At 33.4% G+C, this 27,267-nt stretch overlaps 1 protein-coding gene across 1 annotated transcript in view; it reads right to left on the bottom strand.

Moving 5' to 3' along the window:
* Positions 1–1,469: 1,469 nt before the first annotated feature.
* The window catches only part of LOC143229775 (potassium voltage-gated channel protein eag-like), a 118,420-nt gene continuing 92,622 nt past the window's right edge, over positions 1,470–27,267 (bottom strand). Inside the window, exons 9-10 of the mRNA XM_076462531.1 lie at positions 13,664–13,860; positions 1,470–10,867 (exon numbers count right to left, since the gene is read on the bottom strand). Of these exons, the coding sequence (XP_076318646.1) occupies positions 9,692–10,867; positions 13,664–13,860 (1,373 nt within the window). The 3' untranslated portion in view covers positions 1,470–9,691. The remainder of the gene's footprint in view (positions 10,868–13,663; positions 13,861–27,267) is intronic.

Genomic DNA, 27,267 nt, shown 5'->3' on the forward strand with positions numbered 1-27,267 from the left:
AATGAAACATAATAATATAGTCTCATACAAAACTACCAATGAAACATAATAATATAGTCTCATACAAAACTACCAATGAAACATAATAATATAGTCTCATACAAAACTACCAATGAAACATAATAATATAGTCTCATACAAAACTACCAATGAAACATAATAATATAGTCTCATACAAAACTACCAATGAAACATAATAATATAGTCTCATACAAAACTACCAATGAAACATAATAATATAGTCTCATACAAAACTACCAATGAAACATAATAATATAGTCTCATACTACAAAACTACCAATGAAACATAATAATATAGTCTCATACAAAACTACCAATGAAACATAATAATATAGTCTCATACAAAACGCTGAAGACCTGTTCTCAAAAGTATGACAGTTAGTTTTCCAGTAACAACTTTAATACTTACCTAAAAATCTTTATATTATTTTGCTTTTCCAGAGGTGTTCTAAATTACCTTATACTGGCTGTGACATCTTCATGTTCAAAATCGTTTCAATATAAATTACTCAACCTTGTATTACGAACCTCGAGAAAAATTCTTAGATAGAAATTATAACGGGAAAATGGTTATTAATATTAGAAAATAAATAACGCAACATAAGTTATAAGTCGTTGTTATTTATATATTTTTTTGTAATTACCGGAAGCCAAGCCATGAATTTTCGTATATATTTTTTTTTGTTGAGAGATGTTGTCTGCAGATAAGTTTACTACGGGTTTTGGAGGTTCAAAATATGTTCATTGACTTTCTTGATATTTTTATTTAATGTGTATAAACATTTCAACATTGTTGCTGTGTGTTTGCAGGTGTTTCATTTATAATAATCTTTTTTGAAAGATAAAACTTAGAAAAGTTACTTCTATGTTTTATTAAACTTGTGCGACTTTTTTCCTTTTCTTTCTCAAGCTGTTGATTTTTGGAAACCATTCTGAATGCATTTTATCAAACGTTTACGACTCATTCAAACACACGTATATAGTGTTTACTTGCAGGGTTTGTCTTTCAGCTGGTGCAATTAGATACAGATGTGTCGTTAAATCTGCCAGGTTTCAAAATATGGAAGATTACAAGAATGAAAAAAAAATCCAACAACCTAAAAGTAGTCATAAACAGTTTTATTTTACAAAATATTTATGTATAATATTTGTATAAGCTATATATTTATGGGTCTACAGTAATCGTACCTCGAAATTTAAAAGCAAGATATATTTTTTTTCGTTAAGATTGGTTACACCTTCTTGGGTATACTAGATTTGCATATCACTATATTCTCAAAGTTAAGTTCAAATACCTTAAAAGAGCAATATAATGCATTCAAAATTTATATAACGATTCAAATGTCCAATAAGTATTTATTGTAATTATTTTTTAAGCACAAAATATCGAGTACATGCTTAAACTTTGGTTAAACTAATGTTAAATGTTAGTAGCATAGTGATATTTAACCCTGTGATAACCAATAGGGATACATTACGTATCCACAGATTTTGTCTTAGTTCAGTCTTTTGTCATATTAATCGAGTTAATTTTTTGCATATTCTACAAACATATTATTAAATACAATAAAAAGAAGTATACATGAATAATGTTGGGAGGATTAGGCACCAAAACTATCTGATAAATAGAAAATAGTATAACAATATCTGTAAACAAACGAGTAAATGTATATAACTAATTTGATATATAATTAGTAGGCGCTTATATATATCGCATTTTTATTTACTAAGAGAAAAAAAATACCTGTGTAGCGCCATTATTTGAAGGAGGAAAATTATGCGATTAGGTCGCAAACTTGTGACATAAAATGTATAGTTTGAAATCGATCTGATTATTATTTTGATAACATATAAGTATGCTGTTCAGACTGATACGTTTGTATCTGCAGGCCAGTGATAAAGGTCACCTCTGCAACCTAAGCCATTTTAACGGTAACTTTTATTCGTTAGTAGAGGAAAGACAAGTGATTTTTTTTAATAATAATTAATTGTCAAAAACTAGGACCAGCCTGCGATTTATGTACTGTTTAATGGTTTAAAACCATAAAACCACAACAACAAATTTTTAAGGTTTTTTGAACAATTCGAAATTACCTTATATTGCTAAATATATCCTTCAAAAACCTATGGAATAAATATGGGAAAGATTTGTTAATGTAATAGTGCATACGCTTGCCACTAGATGTCACGTGTCGTTTTCTAGGAAGCTGCTGTTATGTTTTTTGTTCAACATTTTATAACGAGAACAAAAGAAAGTAATGTAAAATACACTTTCTTTATCTTCGGGCGAAAAATAAAATTATCATTGATAATGAAGTTTAAATTAAGGTGGAAAAACTCTGAAACACTTCAGAAATTGAATTAAATATAATTTTTTACGGTAAAGACCATAGACTTATGAGTATTTTCCCATGAAATTTTATATCACAGAAAGTTCCTATATTTACAATGTCCCTATTTTCTTCGTATTATATGAAAAAATTATTGCTTAGATGCATAAGATTTATTTTTCATAAATTCTATTAGAAAATATGAAATATTCAAAGTTAGTTTCTAAGGGTATTTAGGTCCACAAAGAGCAGTTTTCTACACACTACGGAAATAGCATCTTTTTTTGAAGCTGTTCGAAGTATCTATAGAAGCTGAATTTAAATACAAACTCTCTTTATAAACACTTTGAATAACTAACGAAAAAAATGTTATAGTTTAAAATAGAAGTTAGGAAGTTTCCTTAATATTAATTGATTGAGATAATACCTTGTGATCCAGAGTTCATCAGATCTTTGTTTTGCAGTGATTCATGTCTTGCATCAGAGAACTTCGATAAAATCTTAAAGGAGTTTCATCACTGAATACACATCACAATATATATATATTAAGCCTTAATATTTCATAAAAAAGCTCCAACTTTTGAATTACCAAAAGTCTACTTACCAACCCGCTATCTTTGTTAAATAAGTGCTCTCTATCCTTTATTCTTCATACGACCTCACTGAGTTAAAAACGTTATGTACATGTATATATAACGACTTATCAAAAGCACTTTATTTGATATTGTAAAGCAGCTTTACCTAGAGCAGAGCAAAAACAAAGCATGTCACATGTAAAGCACAGACAAATAAAGCCAGTGTACAAACTGCATACGTAAGAAGGATAAAATGTAAACATCTAAAGAAATAGATCCACGCACCGTTAGAGGCAACTTAGCCTATCAAATTTAATCCTTTTAAGAATACTAATATACAGGAAAGTAACAAAATCAAAGATTTGTTTGTGGTCCTTTTTAATTTCGCGCAAAGCTACAAAAGAGCTATCTACGCTAGGCGTCCCTAATTTAGCAGTGTAAGATTAAAGGAAAGTCATCACTACCTGCTGTCAACTTTTCAGCTGCCCTTTACCATCGAATAGTTATATTATAACACCTCCACGCCTGAAAGAATGAGCATGTTTATTATGACGGGGATTCGAGCCCGCGACTCTCGGACTGGGAGTCGAGCGCCCTAACACCTGGTCATGCTGGGCCTAAAATGAAAGAAACTGAAAACATTTATGAATGCTCATCTCCACAAGACTACAATCTCATACAATTTGTCGTTGTTTGTTTGTTTAATTTTTTTCTGCGACTAAGTCCATTTTTATGGAAACTTAGTAGTAACTTATTGTACCAGTAGTAACTTATTGTACCAGTAGCAACTTATTGGTAACTTAGCTTGTTATTTTTGTCAATTCCTTCTATTTCATTAAGAACAATCATCTCCACACAATAAGCTGAAGACATTATAAAGGTAGTTTTACATGTGGTAGATGATGATCTCTATCGCAGTATTGTTTCTACCTCTTCACATGCCTTCCTTACTGATGTGCTTATTAGCTTGCTCATACACATTTCAGTTTGCCTTAGAATTACCTGTCTGTTTTTATGTGTATCGGTTCTTCTTCTTGACCTTGGTGTCTCGAAGTTGCTTTGTATACATTTAACGTCCTCTAACTTACATTAAACAAAAACCACACACTCTCTGTTATCCAACTACAGAACAGTGAAGCCCAACGTTAAGAAGCTCTACATAACTTATATGTTTTTAGTAAGTACAGTTGTCACGTCCTGTCATCTAGTTTTGGTTTTACATCTGTATGAAATAATTCTAGTGATTAGCTGGTAGCTTAAAGAAGTTTAGCTAGACAACAACACAAAATATATTAAGAAAGGAAACAACCAAGAAATAATAAACCTCAGAGAGACCCTCGTTCAGGCAGACCTACCTATTATTATTTTAGCTGCCTTATATTCTTATAGTTATTGTACTCTCGTTACCCGTATTAAGTCATAGTACGTACTAAAAATACTTCCGAGTTGAATAAACTGCTTTATTTTCTAAGATTATTCCAGATGTCCTATCCCAATCTTTAGAATTTCATATCTCGATCATTCCTCTTAAAATATCATCCACGTATCTTATGCCAAGAATCCTTGAGGTAATTTTCATGTTGTTCTCACTTTTTAAACGTTTTAAATACGAACGTTATTTTTTTACGTTATTGACGTTTTGTTTGTTTGTTTTTGAATTTCGCGCAAGGGTGAGCATGTCTGGTGTGACAGTAATTCGAACCTGCGACTTTCAGATTACGAGTCGCACGCCTTAACCCACCTGGCCATGTCGGGCCTTGACGCTTTGTTTATTGCATTATTATTTATCTATGAACAAGCTTATTCATGGAACATACTGACATACTGACGAAAGCTGAATGATCTGGTGTACATCAGTACCTACGTAAGTAGGTCTGAATCATCTTATTTACACAAAACAGTTGCACGTGACACTTCATTATAACGTGATCACAAATGTGTTAATTTAATTTATTAATATAAAAAAAACAAAAGTTTGTGAGCTAACGCAGCCTCTACTAAGTTAAAATGAATTTATTTTTTCATTACCGACATATATAACAAATATTCTAAGGTAAATAAAAATATCAGAGTTTACCATGCGTAATTAAATAGCTTCTATATGGGATAATTTAGCAGAGTAAGACTAGGGGAAGGCAGCTAGTGATTCCTAACCACCGCCAACTATTGGATTACTCTTTTACCAACAAATATTGGGATTTACCGTAACATTATAACGCTCCCACGGCTGAAAGGGCGAGCATGTTTGGTGTGACGGGGATTCGAACCCACATCCCTCACATTAAGAGTCAAGCCTTAACCACCTGGCCATGTCAGGCCTACTTTCTAACAATTACTGAGTTGCATTATTACATCCTTAATCAGGGGTTTGGTAACTTAGAACGTAATACCATATAATTGTTTCCGAAATTATGATTTTTTTAAATGCACATTTCAAACGTAGTAGAAGCGAAAAATCGCTGCAATTTTACTATAAAACACTATTATGTTGACAATGACAAAAATGTATAACAATAAAAACAAACGCAATTACAAACAATGAATTAAAGTAAAAAATAACAGATTATGAAGTCTAATTATCTGTGACTATAATAATAAATCCTGATATTGTTTTCGAACAACTGAGTTTTAATCGTGTTCAAGCAAATTTAAGAACAAAATTGTCTGTCAGTCGAAAAGAATCTTTTAAATAAATGCATAATTTCTTAGAGAACAAAAGTATCACAAAAAAGTATGGATTGATTAACTTTTAAAGGAAATGTATTTTTTGGATTTCTTTTCTTTTAAACAATTAATTTGATTATTTTGAACCCAGTTACAAGTAATAAACCTAACTTTAAATAAAACGCATATCTGACAAAGCAATGAATTGTGGAGAGTTAAGGTGAAGAGATTCTGGAACAAGGAAAGCAACCAAAGCTTTTGGCCTTTCTATAGAAATAAAAACATTTAATCAAATACTTCCTTTACAGAATATTGTAGACCTTATTTAGTCTTCTCTGGCAATCAAGATCGTAGTGATTAAACAATAAATGATAAGACTTATTTTTGTTAAACGTATAGGGTCTTACTGTAATATGTCTAGTCCTAACGTGCCCAATAAAACAAAGCAATATGGCATTAGGCATATTGTAACGTTTATATTGTCCACTGTATGTCTCTGGACGGTATGTAAATTACATCAGTTTAGGAATATACATAGGCAAACAAACGAATAACGTCTAATAAACCGACAAGATTAGCCTGTTTGATGTAAACCATAAGTAAAGATATATCAGGTCGTTGGAAGTCAAATGATTAGAAATAGTTCCAAAGATATATACAAATATTTAGTGGAAAGTGATCAAGATACACCTAATTGATATCACTGAGTGATATACGGTCAGTTTCCAGATTTTCTTGTTAAAGAGTACCCAAACATAACAGAACCATAATCCTGACTTGCGGGTTTGTTAGTTTGAAGTTAAGCACAAAGCTACACAATGAACTATCTGTGCTCTGCCCACCACGGGTATCGAAAACCGGTTTTTTAGTGTGTAAGTCCGCAGACATACCACTGTGCTACTGGGGGGTACATCGAAAAGAGAGCAGAACGTTTGCTGCGTTTTTAACTGTGGTAGCCATAGCAAAAGGAAAAATGTATATACACATGTTGTTGTTGTTTTTTGCTTATCCAACCCCTTCAGCTGTTGATAGAATTTATTTAAAAGTAGAGTTCTTCGAATTTCTTTAATCATCTCTTTTTTTTAGACAGCAGATAGTGTCTTAAGCCTAAGATGAAGTAAAGTTACATTATATATATATATGCATAGTATTGGAACGGTTATATAATTTATCGCAACAATGCCCTCCATTATTATGAAACGAATGCTTTGACGTACGTAACTTACAAACACGTCTTTGCAATACTTCAGGCTTAACTTCACTTGTTGCTAAATGTATGTGCTAGGAATGTTAAACAAGATATGCGTGTAAATCCCTCTACGTTACGTCTGGAATTACCCTTGATCCTTCTTGTTTCACTCTCAGATCCTTTAGTTAATGCAGTGTATAGAATCAAACTCAAACAACACTTTGGAATTCTATCTTTATGCCGAAATCCCGCCATTTTCGCTAAATTTTATACGCACCTGAAAAACTTGCGAAATATTGCAAGAATTTATAAATATTATATTGCGCTCAAACACTAGTATGTACAAACCATCTGTCCCTCAATGTGTCAATTTCCAGCTCCTGTGAGAACAAAAAGTAATACTACTGAAATATTATATCTGATTTCCAGGTCCAGCTGATAGGCTGTTTTCAGGCGTATGTAATCGCAGATCGACTAATTACTAAGTAAGAGATACCCTGTATAACAAAATCTGTCTGGGTTAGCCCAACATAAACAGGTCACAATATAAACAACATTGTAATGTGCACATTTAACGAGATAAATCACGTTATTGGTGCCTTTACGATTGTACATTTTTTTTAAACAAAAAGGCTATTTAGATTATAACATATGATGAAAATAGTTGTTTGTCTCTTAAAGTTATATTATTTTATAAGATGTGTACGCAGTCGTTTTGAATGTGTGTGTTTGTGTGTTTTCTTATAGCAAAGCCACATTGGGCTATCTGCTGAGCCCACCGAGGGGAATCGAATCCCTGATTTTAACGTTGTAAATCCTAGACATACCGCTGTATTAGCGAGGGATCTTCGTTTTTAAACCAGTTAAAGAGGCGAAAAAAAACAGTAGTAAATAATTTTTTTTTTTTTTTACTATAACATTAATTTCCTTTTACTTCCCAGACTGAGGAATCATTCAAAATAGTCGAAATGTTTTCCATGGGGTGGTTGCTTATGTGGTAAAAATTTCAAGTGAATGCAATTTGTTCCTATTGTAGATTCCTGCGTGAGTTAGGAAAATGCGTTGCTACAGAATGTTTCAACAATATTAAATATTTGAAAACCCAATAAGCGTGTTTTTCCTAAATGCCGATGTTAGAAACTAATTTTCCCCTTTGTAAGTAATTGATTTAAAAGCGGACGAAAACCATTTTCGTTTACTTCTTTACTGAACTAAGTCGTAAGTAAAGCCCCATTTATGAAGCTGTCAAAAGGTTTTACCGTTTGTAGGTCAGAAAAACCTGTAAATGTACTTCTACTTAGTCTATGTACGGTAAGTGTGAAACGAAATGCACTGACAACAAAATTGGAAAAATATTCGTTGATTTTTTAACTTAAGAGTCCTCGTTCATTAAAGAGATTTATTTTATCTTAAAAACGTTGGTAATAAAACTGAAAATAACTAATTCAGAAACTGTTTAAGTTTAAAACTGGATCGATATTTTTACTTTCATAATAAATTTTATACACTACACACCACATTAGATGATCCCACATAACGTGTTTACTTTAGGATTATCATACCAACACTGACTACACTTACACACGACCTCCATCTACACTAGTCACTAAAATCGTAACAGGCTGACAGTAATCGAACTATTGTATCTCGATCAAGTGCATTTTATTTTTTGTGAGTCCTCCTATTTCGAGAAATCAAGTGTGACGTGACACACACTAGCTTTCGTGTAGATTAAATACTTACAATATATGATTAAGTTTAATTGTGACACATAGATTTTATGAGTCTGAGTTAACTCAGTGAAACTTAGCAAGTTAACTTATTTTGTCTTACTCTACTTGTCCCGGCATGGCCAGGTGGGTTAAGGCGTTCCACTCGTAATCATAGGGTCGCGGGTTCGAATCCCCGTCACACCAAACATGCTCGCCCTTTCAAGCTATAGGGGTGTTATAATGTGACGGTCAATCCCATTATTCGTTGGTAAAAGAGTAGCTCAAGAGTTAGCGGTGGGTGGTGATGATTAGCTGCCTTCCCTCTAGTCTTACACTGCTAAATTAGGGACGGTTAGCGCAGATAGCCATCGTGTAACTTTGCGCGAAATTCAAAACAAATCAAACTTACCTTGTTTAATTTTCAAATTGGCAAGACATGTTTCTACGACCTCTGTTAACAGACAACATGAAAATAATAATGAGTAATGTTCAGTACGTTAATACTTAGGTTCACTTGCTCGGGCATACCTGTAATTTTGTAGAGAAACAGACAAACATAACGAATTTAATGGACACCATATAATCTATTTTTTTTAAATGTTCACCAGGACACAAAGTAAAAGATTCAGTCCTCCCATAATCAATATTCTGAAATAAGTATTCGAGTTCGAATGATTCAAACATGTTAAATACCAAAAAGTAAGAAAAGAAATCATTTTTTCTTACTCACTTTGTCTCTCTTCTTTAGAACTCATTTCATGTCACTGGTTCTTGCGCACAATATATATTACCACAACCACACTCCTTCGAGGAGTAAAAAGAATAAACATTCATGACTATATTTTGCAATGAAAATGTACAAATTTTAACCACTAATTTTAGTGTATTTACAGTATATTCAAGGCAGATGTGGAAGGACATTAAGAAGTGATGTTCGTCATACTTGAGTAATGCTAATATCTAATATGCACTAAACCTTTTTCTAAAGACGAATGAAGATATAGAAGCAGTTGTTTTTGTTTTTTTTACAGAATAACTGCAATGCAAAAAAAAATCCATTATTAACACAAGTCAATTCAGGTGTTTCTTGTAAAATAACGAGTTGAAAGTCGATTAAATTCTAGGGTTTCTTCATATAAAAGGAAAAATTGATTCTTGCGCAGTAACAATAAGGATAAGATGAATCACCAACAATTAAACCTACTCCTCTTCGTTAATTTCTAATTGTTGTGTTGGAGAATTGTTGCTGTCTATTCTTTGTTCAACTATTTCGTTCTCTAGCATTGCTCGAACTGTTGAGTCTGAATAGCAAGTCCGTGGTGAAAGAGACTTTGTTTTCGACTTTCCATGAACGCTTTTCCTCTTGAAGGATCCATGATGGCTGCAAATATGTTTGAAATGTTCTGAAGAATTCTGAGATCCTTTCAAATGCTTGAACTCTAAGCTAAAACTATTTTCAGGTTTTGAAAATGGGGTTGGACTACTGGGAGCCCCAGAGTTATGGGCAAAATGGCTTAACAGTTCTGCCATCTGCTCATCTATGCGAGTCATTTTATTGCTTATTTTCTTTATTTCAGTTCTGAGGTCCACTCGCAAGTCCACGAGGTTAACTATAATCTGCTGATAGTCTGTACTAGAGATGCTACGAGGGACAAACATTTCGCCGCTAAAATTACCACTGTCGTCATTAGGTTCTTTGTTAACAGATATTTGATCTTCAATATGAAGATTTCTTTGGTAACCGTTTACGTTGCTATGGTTATTATCACTAGGATGCCCATAAATAAATGACTCTGAGATTTTTCGTTTAGGAGTAGCCTGGTGGGAATCTGGTTCACTGACTTCTTCAATCGTTTCCTGACGGCTACCCAGGATCTTCGACCACTTTCCAAGTCCTTTATTTGCTATTCCCGAAACTGGTCTCGTGTCTTTAACAACATTAGGAGGTTCATTCTTTTTTTCCATAGCTTCCCCTCCTTTAGTCGACGTTTGGCTTCCAGAAGTAACCTTGTTTTCCTTCGCTTCGTGATCACTGCTGGCAACTTTCAAAACGCCCCATTTTGTAGTCCTCTCTGCCTTTTCTATTCTTTCCCCAACTTCAGAGATAGTAAATACTTTAACTGTAGAATTTTTACATTTATCTCCTCCGTTTTCGTTAATGGTGCCTGAGGAACGTTCTCCCTTTTCCACGTCGGGTGCAGACAATACTCCCACTTGATTGGCACAAGGTGGTGACTTTTCTGGACCGTTCTTCTTGAATCGGTTAAACAGTTTCCGAACCAAGTGATCTTGAGAAAGGTCTTGGGAAGGTTCATTCTTTCGTTTATCCGCCAATTCTTTCTCCCTCTTAACGTCAGCTACCTTGCGAAAAATCAACTGCAGAAATAAAGTACAAAGAAGTAAAGTTTATAGTTACGTAATAATTACGTAATACGTAATAATAATAAACGTAAAAATACCAAACCTCTAAAATATCAGAAATATGAACTACAAGCAACAACAAAATCACAACTGTAGCACCACAGGAAATATGTTGTACTAGCAGATGACTGTTGAAACAGCGCAACAGTGACTGTCCTAAAACTAGTGATGAAAAAATATAAAATGTATAGTTAACCTATTCCCTTGGATCAGATAGTACATGGAATGTGATTCTTCTGTGAGCTGTTCAAAATGCCATCTTTTCATTGCACGCGTTATTTCAATAAGGAGAGTTGTATTGCGTTTGTTTTTAAGCAAAAAAAGACTGACTACATTGAGCTGTTGGCAAAATTTTTTTTTTTTTTGCATACAAAAGGTGCATCCAGCACAATAAAGCGCTCAGTTTTGCGAAGAAGCCGCTAAGATTTTTTTTTCCTTTGGATGCCATCATTTCTTGTCATTTTATTGAGCGAAAGAAAGTACGTTTTTTGTACAGTTGTCATTTGTATAAGAAGAATTGAAAGAAAGATATTCAGCTCAGTTTATTCAATGTGTATATAATACCAACATGAAAAACTAAGCAGAAAATGAACACATATATTCGAACATGTTCCTTTCTTTATATGTTTTCATTTCCTGCTCATACCTTCGAAATATTTCTTCGAATTCTCTCGCAAAAAAGAATCATTTTTGTTCTTGGTAAGTTTCTTCTCAGATTAACTGTTCAGGAGTGACGGAGCAATGTTTAATATCAATATGGTTTGATCTGAATTTCGCGCAAAGCTACAAGAGGACTATCTGCGCTAGCCGTCCCTAATTTTGCAATGTAAGATCAGAGGGACGGCAGCTAGTCAGCAACACCCATTGCCAACTCTTGGGGTACTCTTTTACCAAATAATAGTGGGATTGATTGTAACATTATGACGCCCCCACAGCTGAAAGGACGAGCATGTTTGGTGGGACGGGGATTCGAGTGCCTTAACCAACTGGCCTGTGATTAAATTACCTCAAGTTACTTAAAAATTAAAATATTTTAAAGTCCGTGTATACTTACTATAAATTCATTCTGTGAAACATCATTAGTTTTTGGAGACCTTTTGTTGTTTTCTGAAGAAAGGAAAGGACGCTCTTCTACGAAACATTACAGAAACAAAATTCTGTTGGTGAAGTACTGATTATTATTCTAAAATGTTAGTTGCCAATATATTGCGAAGTACATTTTACAAGAACCACCAAAAGATAACGCAAAATACTTTTTGCGCTTCCCTGTTAGAAGAGAACTAATTGTCAAATTTCTCTTAAAGTCGTAAAGATCCTTGGTCTTATTCGTAGTCTTTCACAACTAGGTCGCCACCTAGAATGTTGCAGAGTATTTTTATTTTCGAAAAGAATAAGTTAACCATTATATAAATTAATGTGTGATGACAAACAATGTACTCACATTTAAGTTAGTCTGCAAGACTACAAATAACATTGAGGACATTAGTTTGCAAGTCCATAAGTAACACTGAGGATGTCAGTTTGGAAGCCCATAAATAATATTGAGAATGCTAGTCTGCACTGAGGATCATCCGAAGTTCAAAGAGACATAATAGTGAGTCTCTTTCTAGCGTCGTCGTTAATTGTCATTAGAGTTTGTCAACAATGCAAACCGAAAACAAGAAGTAAATAAAGAGTGACCTTCGACTTCTAGTGAAAGATTCAGAGAATAGAAGACTGTTTGTTTGTTTTTGAATTTCGCGCAACGCCACACGAGGGCTACCTGCGCTTAAACGATTGTACCAAATGCAATAGGCCTCACATTGTGTGTTACATTTGACTAAGATTTTCAATAAGAATTCCAGTACTTTCAAACCCACAAGACAAAGGACATTGAACTGTCACATGTCAGCCGAATAAAACAATCGGATATTTCTTGTGCCAGATGTAAACAGAAAGCAAGGCTTCAGTGCTGCGCAGAGTACAAAGTGTGGGCAATAAATATGTGATAAGATTTGTTGTTCCAAGAGTTTAAGTTGCAAGAAGTAGTTGCGTCGTGTGTTTTCAAGACAGTGTAACATTCAAGATGCACCTAAAAATTGTAGTTGATCAAATCTATCCATTAATCGTACATTTCCTCCTTTAATGGAAAGGTTCTGTGTATCTTTGTATGTTTCTAATCATCTCCAACACATCTGTAACCTGAATAGTGCAATTAATTTTAGCTTACACTATGTTTTGTAACTATGTAAAACATTTTTTTTCAACATTACGAAACACATTATTTACATAAAATAATTAAGGCTATGCTAGCCAGAACTAACTTACAACAAAAGCTGACCTTCTTTGTTAACTAACAAATGCTGTGAATTAATGCTATAAATCTGTAATAACTGACAAAATATTTGTAACTTAACTGTAAAATTATTTCTTCAACATGACAAAACACATTATTATTTATTTCCAAAGACCTTGATTTAATATAGACCGATAGATGTATTTTTGACATTATTAATAGATTTAATATATTTAAGATTTTTATAGACTTATAACTATTAATATTACATTTTCTTATTTTATAAATGTATGTTAGTTTATCGGTAGCTCAGCGGTAATCTAAAAGGCTTCTAACACTAAAATTTGAGAATTAATCCCCACGACAGACACACACAGACAGCTTATGGGGTAACTTTACGCTAAAACAAATAACCAGAACACATACTTTAAAGAAATAGATCATTCATTAGAAATAAATATGGTATGAAATCTTACCCTGTGTCTTAGATTATATGTAAGAAAAAGGTTTCTTGCAAAAGAATTAGCAAAAGCATGATAAAAGTTGAGAACTTCCAAAAGTTTGTCTCTCTTGATAGAGTGTATGTCGCAATAGGTCAAGGCTCTTACGTTAGCACAGGACTGGCCCATTGTAGGTTCTTTCCAAAATACGTCCCCGAAAACATCGCCCTTCCCTGTTTTAAAAAAAATGTCAAACAAATTAATAAAAAACACAAACAATATATTATCTGTGTCTGTCAAAAAAAGTTGATATTGCACTAAATATATTAAGCTTAAAGCAACTAGACCATATCACATGAGTGTGTGTTTGTTCGGACCATATCACATGATTGTGTGTTTGTTCGGACCATATCACATGAGTGTGTGTTTGTTCGGACCATATCACATGATTGTGTGTTTGTTCGGACCATATCACATGAGTGTGTGTTTGTTCGGACCATATCACATGATTGTGTGTTTGTTCGGACCATATCACATGAGTGTGTGTTTGTTCGGACCATATCACATGAGTGTGTGTTTGTTCGGACCATATCACATGAGTGTGTGTTTGTTCGGACCATATTACATGAGTGTGTGTTTGTTCGGACCATATCACATGAGTGTGTGTTTGTTCGGACCATATCACATGAGTGTGTGTTTGTTCGGACCATATTACATGAGTGTGTGTTTGTTCGGACCATATCACATGAGTGTGTGTTTGTTCGGACCATATCACATGATTGTGTGTTTGTTCGGACCATATTACATGAGTGTGTGTTTGTTCGGACCATATCACATGAGTGTGTGTTTGTTCGGACCATATCACATGAGTGTGTGTTTGTTCGGACCATATCACGTGAGTGTGTGTTTGTTCGGACCATATCACGTGTGTGTTTGTTCGGACCATATCACGTGAGTGTGTGTTTGTTCGGACCATATCACGTGAGTGTGCGTTTGTTCGGACCATATCACGTGAGTGTGTGTTTGTTCGGACCATATCACGTGAGTGTGTGTTTGTTCGGACCATATCACATGAGTGTGTGTTTGTTCGGACCATATCACATGAGTGTGCGTTTGTTCGGACCATATCACATGAGTGTGCGTTTGTTCGGACCATATCAAATAAGTGTGTGTTTGTTCGGACCATACCACATGAGTGTGTGTTTGTTCGGACCATATCACATGAGTGTGTGTTTGTTCGGGTTTTTCTTATAGCAAAGCCACATCGTAATATCTGCTGTGTCCACTGAGGGGAATCTAACCACTAATTTTAGCGTTGTAAATCAGTACATTTTCCGCTGTCCCAGCGGGGGACCATACCACACGAAAAAATTAAAAATTCCTAGAAACCACGAGTTTCAGAAGAACCGAGGACTGCCTATTGTTTGATTTTATAATAAAAGTACATGTGTCAACCTTGATGTTACCTGCCAGGTACGAAGAAAATGGATCAGATTTTTTTTTTGTCGATAGGACCGACGGGTAGGACTTTAGTGAAGTTTCTTTTTTGTTGATTTGTTTTATGAATTTTGCGCAAAGCTACTCAATGTCTATCTAGACGTCCCTAATTTAGTAGTGTAAGACTAGAGAGAAGGCAGCTAGTCAGCACCACCCACCGCCAACTCTTGGGCTACTCGTTTACCAACGAATAGTGGGATTGATTGTAACATTATAACGCCTTTACGGCTGAAAGAGCGAGCATGTTTGGTGCAACGGGGATGCGAACCCGCGACCCTCGGATTACGAGTCGAGTACCGAACCCTGAAAGCGGATAATATAATGGTACTAACCAACTGTATCTCTATTTATGCGATTATCATATCCTGTTTTATTTTCGTAGGTTACAGATGTCAAACTTTTAAACCCACCATTGCAGTAAATATCCTTCATGAGCTTGGGAACTAACATATATTAACAAGCATAGTACCGACCCATCAAAATACTGTTATAAGTGTTCTCTGCCTACAGATGAGCGAAACATCAATACACTGAAAATTCGAGTTCAAAGAGTTTTCAACTAAACAAGCAGATAAATAAACAAATGTGATATAAATGTATAATTTACACCAGTAAGTTATGTGTAAGATAAGTGTACAGATAAAGCACAACAAAATCGTTTGTAAAAAAAAAAAAAGTGTAATTACCAAATTACAAAATATTTATTGGAATGTATTTCAATTATCTAGCACAATTTTCAATATCAAATCAGTGATGACGAGAAAACCCACTTGTAGAGAAAATTATATATTTAAAAACGGCTGGTATGGGTTGAAAAGGCACTGATATCACTACACAACAAAGTGTTTGTTTCTTGAACACTGTTGGGTGTTCCTTATAGATTTTTGGCTGGTGATCACAAAAAGCACATCCAAATTTGCCCATCACGTACCGTTTCATCGAAATCTTCAGTTTCACTAAGACATTGCTGCAATGGAAAAACAATATCAGGGCAACTGGAATCCGTCAATGCTTGCTGACTACTGTTGGACACTGCAACGTGATGCATCGGACATTGAATACAGGTGAAAATCAGGAGCAAAACACTTTTAATTATGTTGAACTTAGTAGCGTAAACATAAACGCAATTAAATACGTTATTGCCGGTAAACAGTTAACTGTCTAATTCTAAAAGTTCCTACGTGATGAAGCAAAACCAAAACTATATTTGTGCATACCCACCAGGTACCTGTTACAATCAGCAAAAACTTTTCAAAAAAATTGTTGTGCAGTGATATTCAGTCATGAATATAACAAATACAAACTCAATTTGAATATATGTTATATATATTTAAATATATATAGATGTATTTTATAGAATACCAATGTATTCTATATATACACTGCAAGCCTAAGTACACACTCTCACACATATATAATCTAGATATTAGTTTGTTGTAATATAAAAACAAGCCAAAACAAAAATAAATTTAAAAATATTAAACAAAAGACACTACACCAATTAAAGGATCTTTTTAATTAGCGCAGCGTTTGTATTATTCTTTAAATTTATTTTTATTTCGGCTTGTCTTTAGATTATAGCAAACTAATATGGTTAATCAAAGATTTGGATTTGCTGTTTTTAACACAGTCCTTCGTTTTGATTTGTTTACTTAACTTTATCAATGTTAATTTTTCTCTAAATCTAGATATATATAATAGCTAATTGTTTGTATATCTGTCTGTCGCGCTTTGTATCTTCTAAACGGTTAATCACACAAAGGAAATCTACATCAAAACTCATATTTTCAAGAGTAAATTACAGGGAAGTCATTTATTTTTGTAATTCCTAAAATTTCATACTGGTATCAACATCGATGTATCAGTTTTGATATCTGCTGAACAGTTAATCTGAGAAACAATTCGTTCAGAACAAAAACACTTCTTTTTTGTGAGAAGATTTCATGAAGAAATGTAATTTTCTCTGTCGACAGATTGAAAAAAATATTAAAGATGGAAGCATCAACTGAAAAAAAAATCGTGTTGCGTATATGTATTTGTTGTTAATCGATTTATATATAAATATATATTTGATTTTTTCCCACCTTGGTATTATATATGGTTTTACTTTATGGGTTTCAATAAATTAATTTAAATTGAATATCTCTCCCTCGATGTTTCTTAAACAAATGACAACTGTGAAAAAACACGCACTTCCATAACGGTTTTTTCCTTGCGCTCAGTAAAATGACAAGAAGTGGTGGCATCCAACTGAAAAAAATTCCAGTGGCTACTTTTCAATACTAAATGCTCTGTTGTATCCGATGTACCGATTGCATCGAAAAACAAAGATTTTTGCCAACAGTTCAGCTTATTCAGTCTCCTTTGTTTGAAAACATACAATGCAATATTCGTTATTAAATTAACATTTGGAGTGACAAGAGACATTTTCAAATGGCCCACTAGACAATAAAAATGCATATACGTTCTGATCATATTTATTCATCACCATTTTTAGGAAGATTGTAGTTGAATTGTTTGAACGGGCTCTGCTAATAAACATATAATTAAAATTTGAGAATTTAACATCAACATGGGTAAGTCGCCGAAAGTTGAGGGACCGTAATACAGTAAAGGGAAATCATATTCCAAAATGTAATCAGAGTACGCGTAAAGAGAAAAACTTACAGAAATATAAACAAATATTAAATACTTATTAAGTCGTGATTGGTCTATAACAATGTACTAGCATTTAAAAGGTTTTAAATATAATCAGTTTCTTCAGTAATATGTCAACACAGATGAGTATCTGTTGCGCAACTACAAATAAACAATTTTGAAATTAATTAATTATCTATAGCGAACATAGTGTAGCAGAAATATTGTTATTATACAATCTCTAAATGACCAAAATGTTGCATTAAAATATAATAGGCCTAATACTAATGTATTATGAAAATTATAATTAATTATAATGATGTCTCGTCATCTTGAAAAAGACGTTCAAACCATAACAGTCGTTCAGTGTTTCGACCAGTAATGAGTTTTTTCTGTCCCACTCGAATAGTTCAGCTTTGGATTGAAACACATAGTCGACAATCCGTGACGACGAGAAAACCCACTTGTAGAGAAAATTATATATTTAAAAACAGCTGGTATGGATAGATAAGGCACCAGTAGAGGAGCGAACAACGTGTAGGAATGTAGAGGGCGTGCTTAGGGATATATTTATTAATATAGGTATAAAGGTGTTCCTTTGTATTGGTTTATTTTGGGCTTGAGTTGTTGTATAAGTAAGGCTTCTTTAATTACACTCAATTATACAACCGCCTTCAAACATGTGGTCAGCTACCGTTCAGTAACCCTTTCTTTCTTTGTAAACCTGACGATGACCAAAGAAGGTCGAAACGTTGTCCACTCCTCTATCAGTGCTTTCTCTACCCATACCAGTCGTTTTTAAATATATAACATCGTCGGCAACACATACGTCAAACATAGTGCTGTTGACGTACTGTTGTTTTTCACTCTTCAAATTTCCTAAGGGATTATTGACAAGAAATGTGATGTTAAAACATGATAGGCATAATACTAATGTCTTATGACAAATACAGTTAATTACAATTATGCTTCGCCAGCTTAGAAAATATACTTAAATCATGACAGTTTTGATTAGTATAGTTCAAATGCCTGAACCAGGCTCTAGTTTCATTTCCAATGTACATATCTGTTGTTGCACAGGATATTATAATCTGTGTTGGCGTATAATTGAAGAAACGTACTATCTTCGAAGCATTTGGAAAATTAGTAAGTAGTAAAACATCACTAACAACTTTATATGTTTCAAATCACTATTTATATTTTTTTACGTTTTGTCTTTTTGCATATTTGGATTACATTTTAATACATGGTATACACATTGCGCATGAATTATAACTTTTTTCTTAAAATATATTTGAAATTGCTCTGCTAATTAAAAAGAAAAAAATATTAATACTTCTCCCGTATGTGTTCTCATATTAAGTTTCGTGCGCATCTTACAATAGACAGCTATATCTTGGAAAGTATTGAGTGTACGTGTATTCCTAATGAGAATGTTTCATACGACAGTCACGAACGCTTCCCTTTTCAAATCTCTAAAATACATTAAAGATGCTCATTTTATATTTATCCAGTGTCCAGCTCATAAATGATTCCCTGCAGATGCTCAAACAAACCTAAAAACCTGATGGGGATCCGCCCATTATTACTGGAGCGAACAGTACTAACATCTGAAACGCCGCCAAAAAACAGTGACACGCAATCAAATCAAATTAGATGTTTTCGTTTTGTTCGTTGGATGCTTCATGACTTAATGTGTCGAATAATCGGTAAAGTCTAGCATGGGTTTGTTATGAGCTTTCTCTGCATGATGGCTCTAACAGTCACGCTGCACGAAAGCTGATTGAAAAGACAATTGTTAAGGTATTTGGTTTTCTTCTGTCTACTCATTTTGTGATGTCTAACACATACACACACCCTCTCGCGGAAATAATTGGAACGACAAAAACTTATTAAATATATATTTTCTGTAATAAAACATAAGAAAGCTAAACATGTTAAAAAAGGGGATAGTTTTCCAACTGATATATATTTTTTCCAGATATATATACATGGCCTACAGTGCTGTAATTTCAAAATGCATCAAGAGCGATCGTTTAGTGAACACGAACCGTGGCCTTAAACGTGCACTCGCTGACTAATGAAATTACTTGAGGTTTCTTGATAAATTATGTACGCTGTAGACCAATGACGTCAAGTAACGTTGCAGTATCCAAGGCCGAAGGAGTGTTATTCGCTACCACAGTTCCTCTAACGACCAGAAAGCAGCAAATTTAGAAATAAAAACAAAGCCTTATTCAATAATATTAATTACTAGCCTGTTTTAGTGTTCTATATGTATTTTTGAATAGGTTGGTAGACGAATATCATATAATTTAGGCGAAATCGATCGATTAAACAACTTCGTTTTGAGCTTGAAAATCAGACAACCTAAAAGTGTCCATGGTTTACTTTTTTGCATTAGTGGAAAATAAAAGTACTTATTGTCAGTTGGCACTTTAGAATATTATGGAATAATGTAATTAAAATTAAGACTATTTTAATAGCATTTATTATAAAATATTCTCTTGTAAAAGATAACGTAAACCTTTTTAAAAAATTATAATTTCATGATTATATCCCAAATGTTTATAAGACTGTTTATATTGCAAAATTACGTTTCGAAAAGAAAAAAAGATAATTTTCACACAAACAATAATAAATTTGATAGCGCCGGTTAAGCAGTTCGAAAATAGTGACACCTATCTCTAAACCTTAGTGGTTTCTGGCTTGGTCTTTCAATCCGTATGTTGCATTAAGTACCATTTAGTTAGATAATATAGAAACACGAAACTACGTAGTGCAAGTACTAAAGCTTGGTTTGTTTTGAATTTCGTTCAAAGCTACACGAGGGTAAACTATGCTAGTCGTCCATAATTTAGCAGTGTAAGACTAGAGGGAAAGCAGCTTGTCATCACCACCCACCGCCAACTCTTGGGCGACTCTTTTACCAACGAATAGTGGGATTGACCCTAACTTGATAACGTCAATACGACTGAAAGAACAAATATGTTTGATGTGACAGGGATTCGAAGCCGCGACCCTGAGAGTAGGAGTCGGTGCCTTAACCACCTGGCCAAGTACTAAGGCTACAGGTGTATTGTTTCTAGTTTTCTAAGTGGTGGATGCTGTTTCTTGAGATAAAAAACAAACAAAAAATAAACTATGAATCAAATAAGCCTTTTTTTTCTCTAAACAAGAGAGAATATTCTGTATAAACAATTTCTATATATTTACTACTAATCTTGCAGAGCATACGTTTTTTTTTTTTTTTTACTGATAATCGTGTTGTCATCAACCATTGGATAAAGTCCCAACCAATTTTTGAAAGACCTCCAATCTCATTGACATTTTAAGTTCTGTATTTTGGTAGCATTCCGAAAGAATTCAAATTTATCCATTTAGGATTAAGACACGAGTACTAAGCTAACTGGATGAGGCAGATTATGAACCTTATTCATGTCAATTTTTTTTTTTGCTGAGCATGGTATGCGATATGTCATGGTGCATTACCATGTTGAAAGAGGTATGATCTTTCAGGTGGAACTAATTAAGTAAATGCAAACAATACAGGAAATCTAGCACTAATCAAAATGTCGTAATATGAATAAGAATCCCTGGCTTTATTAACTATTACCAGTAGACAAGGCAGTCGTGGTCTGAACATTCTTGCTGCTATCAAACACTAAACAAATATAACGGTTTTCCTCTAATTTCGATGTTTAAGGCACATTTTATCTTCACTTCTGTTATGACTGGTTACTGAGATGCGATCCGTTTTAGAGCTCCATAAGTAATGTTTTACCCTCACTTTTTGACGACTGATTTAAGGGACGCAATCCATTTGTGAGAACCGTCATACAGCTGATGTGCTGGCCTGCAATACTGGACATTTATTAAAGTCCAGGGTAATGGATTTAATACTAGATGCATGTTTCTATTTCACAAAAAAATGTTTCAAAATTTGCATGGACTCAAAAGTGGTCGTTGGATGAACTTAATAAAACGAAAAGTCCAATGTTTTTGTTGTTGTTTTTTCAATCAGAAAGTGTTCATAACTCGCTGAAATATCTTATTAATATATGCAACCGATATTTCTTAAAATACTAATTATCTTTCAGAGGTATACGAGTTTCATTTTAATGGAATATTGAGTCTTAACGGATTACCTTCAGCAGTTGTTAACGCTTATAAACATTATGCAATAGTGCATCAAATAACCAGAAGACAAAGAAAATGGAGGCGGGCAAGAAAGAATTCTGGTCCAAAAGAAAAATGTTTCAGGAAGATGAAAAAATATATATAGTAAAAAGAGAGAAAGAAATTTTACTTATTACATACTCATAGTAAGAACTGTAATATATGGACGTCAAATAACTAGTCTATTGTGTAGTTTAAATAATAAACAATTATTAGTTAAGTATAAGATAACTTACGAATGAGCAACAAAAGTTACAAGAATTCCTTGAATCATTTAACACGCAATTAGAACATTTTCAACAGTGATGAGGTTAGTAAACAAATCTAAAAATTTCTAAGTTTCATCTGAACAATAAAGCAAGCAATGTACGCTAAGAGTAACAATATGACAGAATATTCCTGTGGCCAAATTACGAACAGACCACTTTATAACATTGTTAAAGGCTTATTACAAATGTTTTGCTTTCAGCGGCCCAAAAGCAGAGGAACTCCTCTTTAAAAGGCTCTACTTCTACAAATGTCCCCAAATTTCTTTTCTATTGTCTATGTAATATGAGATGTATACGTAAATTCAGCAAGAAGATGTTGATAATCGGGTTGAATCAATAGTTTTTAGCATCAAAACGTTGATAACTGGTTTGAAGCAATATTTTTCCAGCAAGAGAATGTCAGTAATCGGGTTAAATAATAATTTTTCAGCAAGTGATTATCAATAATCGGGTTTAAAGAATAGTTTATCAGCGAAAATGTGTCGATAACTGCTTTTAAGCAATAGTGTCTCAGCAGGAAGATGTCGACAGTTCCAGTAAAAAAAAACACAACAGTTTCTCACCTGGAAGATGTCAATAATTGCGTTTAAACAATATTTTCTCAGGAGGAAAATGTCGATAATTGCGTTAAAATAACAGTTTATCAGCAGCCAGATGTCGATAATTGCGTTTAAACATTATTTTCTCAGCAAGAAAATGTCGATCATTGCGTTAAAATAATAGTTTCTCAGCAGAAAGGTGCCGATAATCGGCTATAAGCAATGATTTCCTTTATTGCATACTCTACTAAATAATTTCCCAAAATAGCTCTGTTTCGTTAGATGTTCTCTAATAAGTACATTTAGCAGAATGTTTTAGAGATTTATTTCTCATAAGAAATCTATAATATATATTCGTATAATACAGTGGAGAGTGAAGTGCTCAGTTAAATCATGTTACCGCTTTGTGGAAAAGTCACATAATTTCTTTAATTCGATAAAAATGGTATTATCTCATAAAATATAAAATCGAATATAACGTTAAAATTCAGCGTTCGATTCACTGTATTGACACAGCAGATATCCAATGTGGATTTGCTGAAAAACAAACATATAATCGATTTCAGCGCGTGCATACACGTGATTCTTTTCATCAAAGATCAGGTTTAAATATTCTAGTTTTTTCTTAATCTGAATCAACATTAAGCCTGACATGTCTTTACTAAAACAGTATCCGAATAGCTGGCGGTGGGTGGTGTTGACTAGCTGCTAGTCTTTCACTGCTAAGTTAGAGACGGCTACCTGGGCGTCACTGTGGACGTCGCAAGATAAATCCGCCAGAGAATTACCCATTATGCATTAGCAGCTGAGATGCTTCAACGGTCGTAAGCAGCCTCGGGACTAAAAAAAAAGGATTAAAATATATTTTGTTTTTATTGAAGTAATCCTGTCAATGTAATCCTATCACAAAATATTTACTCTGCTTAACGTAAAATATAAAAATACTCCATTATGGTAATTCTGAAAAGACAACTACAAATCATGTTTATTTTTCGTAATAAAAATGCATTAGTTTTCAGACTGTGTTGCTACGCTTGGCGTTTAATAACCATCTCAAAAAACATTACATTTACGTGTTTTACAAACTGTTAAATGCAAGAACTGACATAAAAAACTGTCTCTTTGAATTCTAAACAGAATTCTGTTCTTATTACTGCATTTCAGACTGTTCTATAAAAACTTAAATTCATGCATGTGGACCAGAAACTAAAGAATTCTGGATGAACGAAAAGCCGATTGTTAAAAGAAACTGTTTGTTTTTCGAATTTACCGCAGAACTATACGAGAGCTATCTGCGCTAGCCGTCTTTAATTTAGAAGTGTAAGACTACAGGGAAGTCATCACCACCCACCGCCAACTCTTAAGCTACTCTTTTACCAACGCATAGTTGGATTGACCGTCACATGATAACGTCAATACGACTGATAGGGCAAGCATGTTTGATGCTACAGGGATTCGAACCTTCAACCCTCAGATTAGAAGTCAAGCGCCCTAACTATCTTGTCATGCCGGGCCTGAAAGAAACTGAAACATTTATTAGTTCAAACTTCGCTAAATCTTTATTTTAACAGTACGGTTTGTTTTAATTTTTCACATCTTCAACAAACTCATGAATAAACTTCGGTTGGTTGAGATAGAAATTCATATTGTTTTTGAGTCGATCACTTGACTTATTGAATCATAGAACATGAAAATGTGCATATTATAGATGGCAGCAATTTTACAAATGTTCAAAATGTAAAACATGTTCTTCTTCCGAGAAGGGAATTTTTCATACTGACTGTTTGTTTTAAGACGTTCCTCTTCCAAAATGTTTATAGCTGTAAAACAAACCTAAACTCGTTATTTCTCTTCATAAACTTTGGAAGTAATCTTAAGGATATGTTCTAATCAAAACAAAAACAAACAAACAGCGTATTAAAAATATCAATCACTTGAAACTTCGCAGACAGCTGTACGAAAAGGATTTTCTTCAATATGGATGGAAAATTTTACATACAACGTTGAGTGATAATGTCGATCATCCGCAGGAAATGTTTTTAAAGTTAAAACATTCAACGCAACAAAAACCACTTTTTAAAGTCAAATACGTCGTGTGCGATCAGTATGAAATATCTCAACATGCAGTGTCGTATTACAAGAGAGCCAGACGCCTCAGACTGCAATAAGAAATTCAGATTTATTCAAAAACAACACAAGGTTTCAAGCACTAGTGTTCAACTTCTCAACAATTTCGTTTTTTTTTTACTTTACTCATTAATGCACCAACTTACACGTAATTCACTCCATGTTCTTTTGTTATTATTTCTGCATAACAGTAAAATAATATATCTGATCATGTTTTTGTAATTATGAATCACACTGAAACACACATCTCATGATGATTGATTTCTTTGTTTGTAGTTAAGCAGAAAAATACCCAATAGGCTATATGTACTCTGCCCACCAAGGGTATCGAAACCCAGTTTCTAGCATTATAAGGGGGCTCTTTGACAAATCAGGTAATCAGTGTAGAACAATAACCTAGTTTTTAATAAACAACTCATCGTTATATTGTTAAATACTACGAGTAAACCCATCTGTGTATTTTTGTAACATACTACGAGTAAACCCATCTGTGTATTTTTGTAACACACAGTCGAGAGGAATAAGACTCAACACCTCGAGTAAATATAGCACTGTATTCTTATAGTTGGAAAATATAACACTGTATTCTTATAGTTGGAAAATATAACACTGTATTCTTATAATATATAACTCACAATAATGTTACTTTACAAATACTCACAATAATGTTACTTTACAAATACTCACAATAATGTTACTTTACAAATACTCACAATAATGTTACTTTACAAATACAATAATATTACTTTACAAATACTCATAATAATGTTACTTTACAAATACTCACAATAATGTTACTTTACAAATACTCACAGTACGTCTACAGAAACATTTGTACGTTTTAACCACACTCGTAACTTAACTAAAATTACAAAGGAACCAAATCAATCAAAGATTAAACCAATATTCTCTATATTTTAGTCCTAACCAGTTTCTGTGCTGTTCATTTCTTGGACATAACTAAAATGGTTTGTTACACCAGAAGGTTTGTTATCTTATGAATGTTTAATTTAATTACAGAGTGTTTAAAAATGTATAAATCCTTCATCTTAAAACTTGCCACAATAAAAGATAAAACATGAGTAATGAAGCAACTATATATCTTAAAATGACTATTAACAAGTTGTAATATTAGAGCCGTAGGCTGTCTAACAATCAGTACACTCGAACTGTGAATCCCAGGGGTCACTGTTTGTGAGTGCTGTAATTCCTTTAGTTAGTCTATCAATACAAATATTGAGAAAGTTAGGGACAGTTTGGGGGACAGATAAGTTTGTATTCGGGGTTGAAACGAAATTCTGGAACTCGTATAATTGTAGTATTTCAATACGAATATAAACTAAATAAAACCAAGATAGACAGTTCTTATCGAATCTCTAAAGTCTAGGTTTCTAACAACAAATTCTATAAAAATTAACACAACTCTAATACATTGTTTTAGAAATGTTCGCATTTAACAAAAGTTTTTAAACATAGGTTATTTTCTGTACTTGTTAATTGTTCTACTTCTATCACAGCTACGCCTTTATCCCCAATTTACTAGGTACCGTTTGTATATACGAGTAAAAATACGTTAGGAAGGCTGAAAAATTTGACTATAAAACAGCTGATAATAACTTCCAAAAGACATCAAGGAATCTGTATTGCACACAAAATATGTGTTTGTTTGTGTCCTAACTTCTCCAAGTCTATCGGGCCAACTGTGACTAAAACTTATAATGGTGGGTGAGAAGAAAGTTCACGGACTTAGAATGTTAAACTCCGGGGTTAAATTTCCCGTGATGGACGGAACCAGAGAGCTCACTGTGTAGCTTTGAGCTAACTACAAACGATCTATTTGCTGGGAAATTCTTTGATGATTTAATATAAACATACCTAAGGATGACCCAATATCGTACGGTAAGGCATTTAATTTTCAAACATGCAAATTAAGATTTAGTTTAAAAAAAAACACTAAGTGTTTTCATCAAAATCTTCTGTTGAAAGTAATCGACCCTCGTACATGAGAACTAAAAATGAATCCCAACAGGTAAACAGCAAACTTAATATACCATTATAATTTATCATTATATAGATGCACGGATTCATCAGTTTGATACCCTTGCTGTTAGCAATGCTTTTGACCCTATCGGTAACACCTCCCGATAACACTTGAGATATTTAAGATAGTCCTAAATTGATATATTACAAGTTAACAATGCAAAATATTCCTCATAAAGAAAATTAACGTACAATATACATTAACATTTTAGTCAGTACTGTTAATGAAACTAACATTAAATTAAAAATAAAATTTAACTTCCTTGTAAAAATGTCCGAACTACTTGTATCTGTTATACATTGTCCCTGCTTACTGTTATACATTGTCCCTGCTTACTGTTATGCATTGTCC

This window comes from Tachypleus tridentatus, chromosome 10 (genome assembly GCF_004210375.1).
Source record: "Tachypleus tridentatus isolate NWPU-2018 chromosome 10, ASM421037v1, whole genome shotgun sequence".
Taxonomy (NCBI): Eukaryota; Metazoa; Arthropoda; class Merostomata; order Xiphosura; family Limulidae; genus Tachypleus; species Tachypleus tridentatus.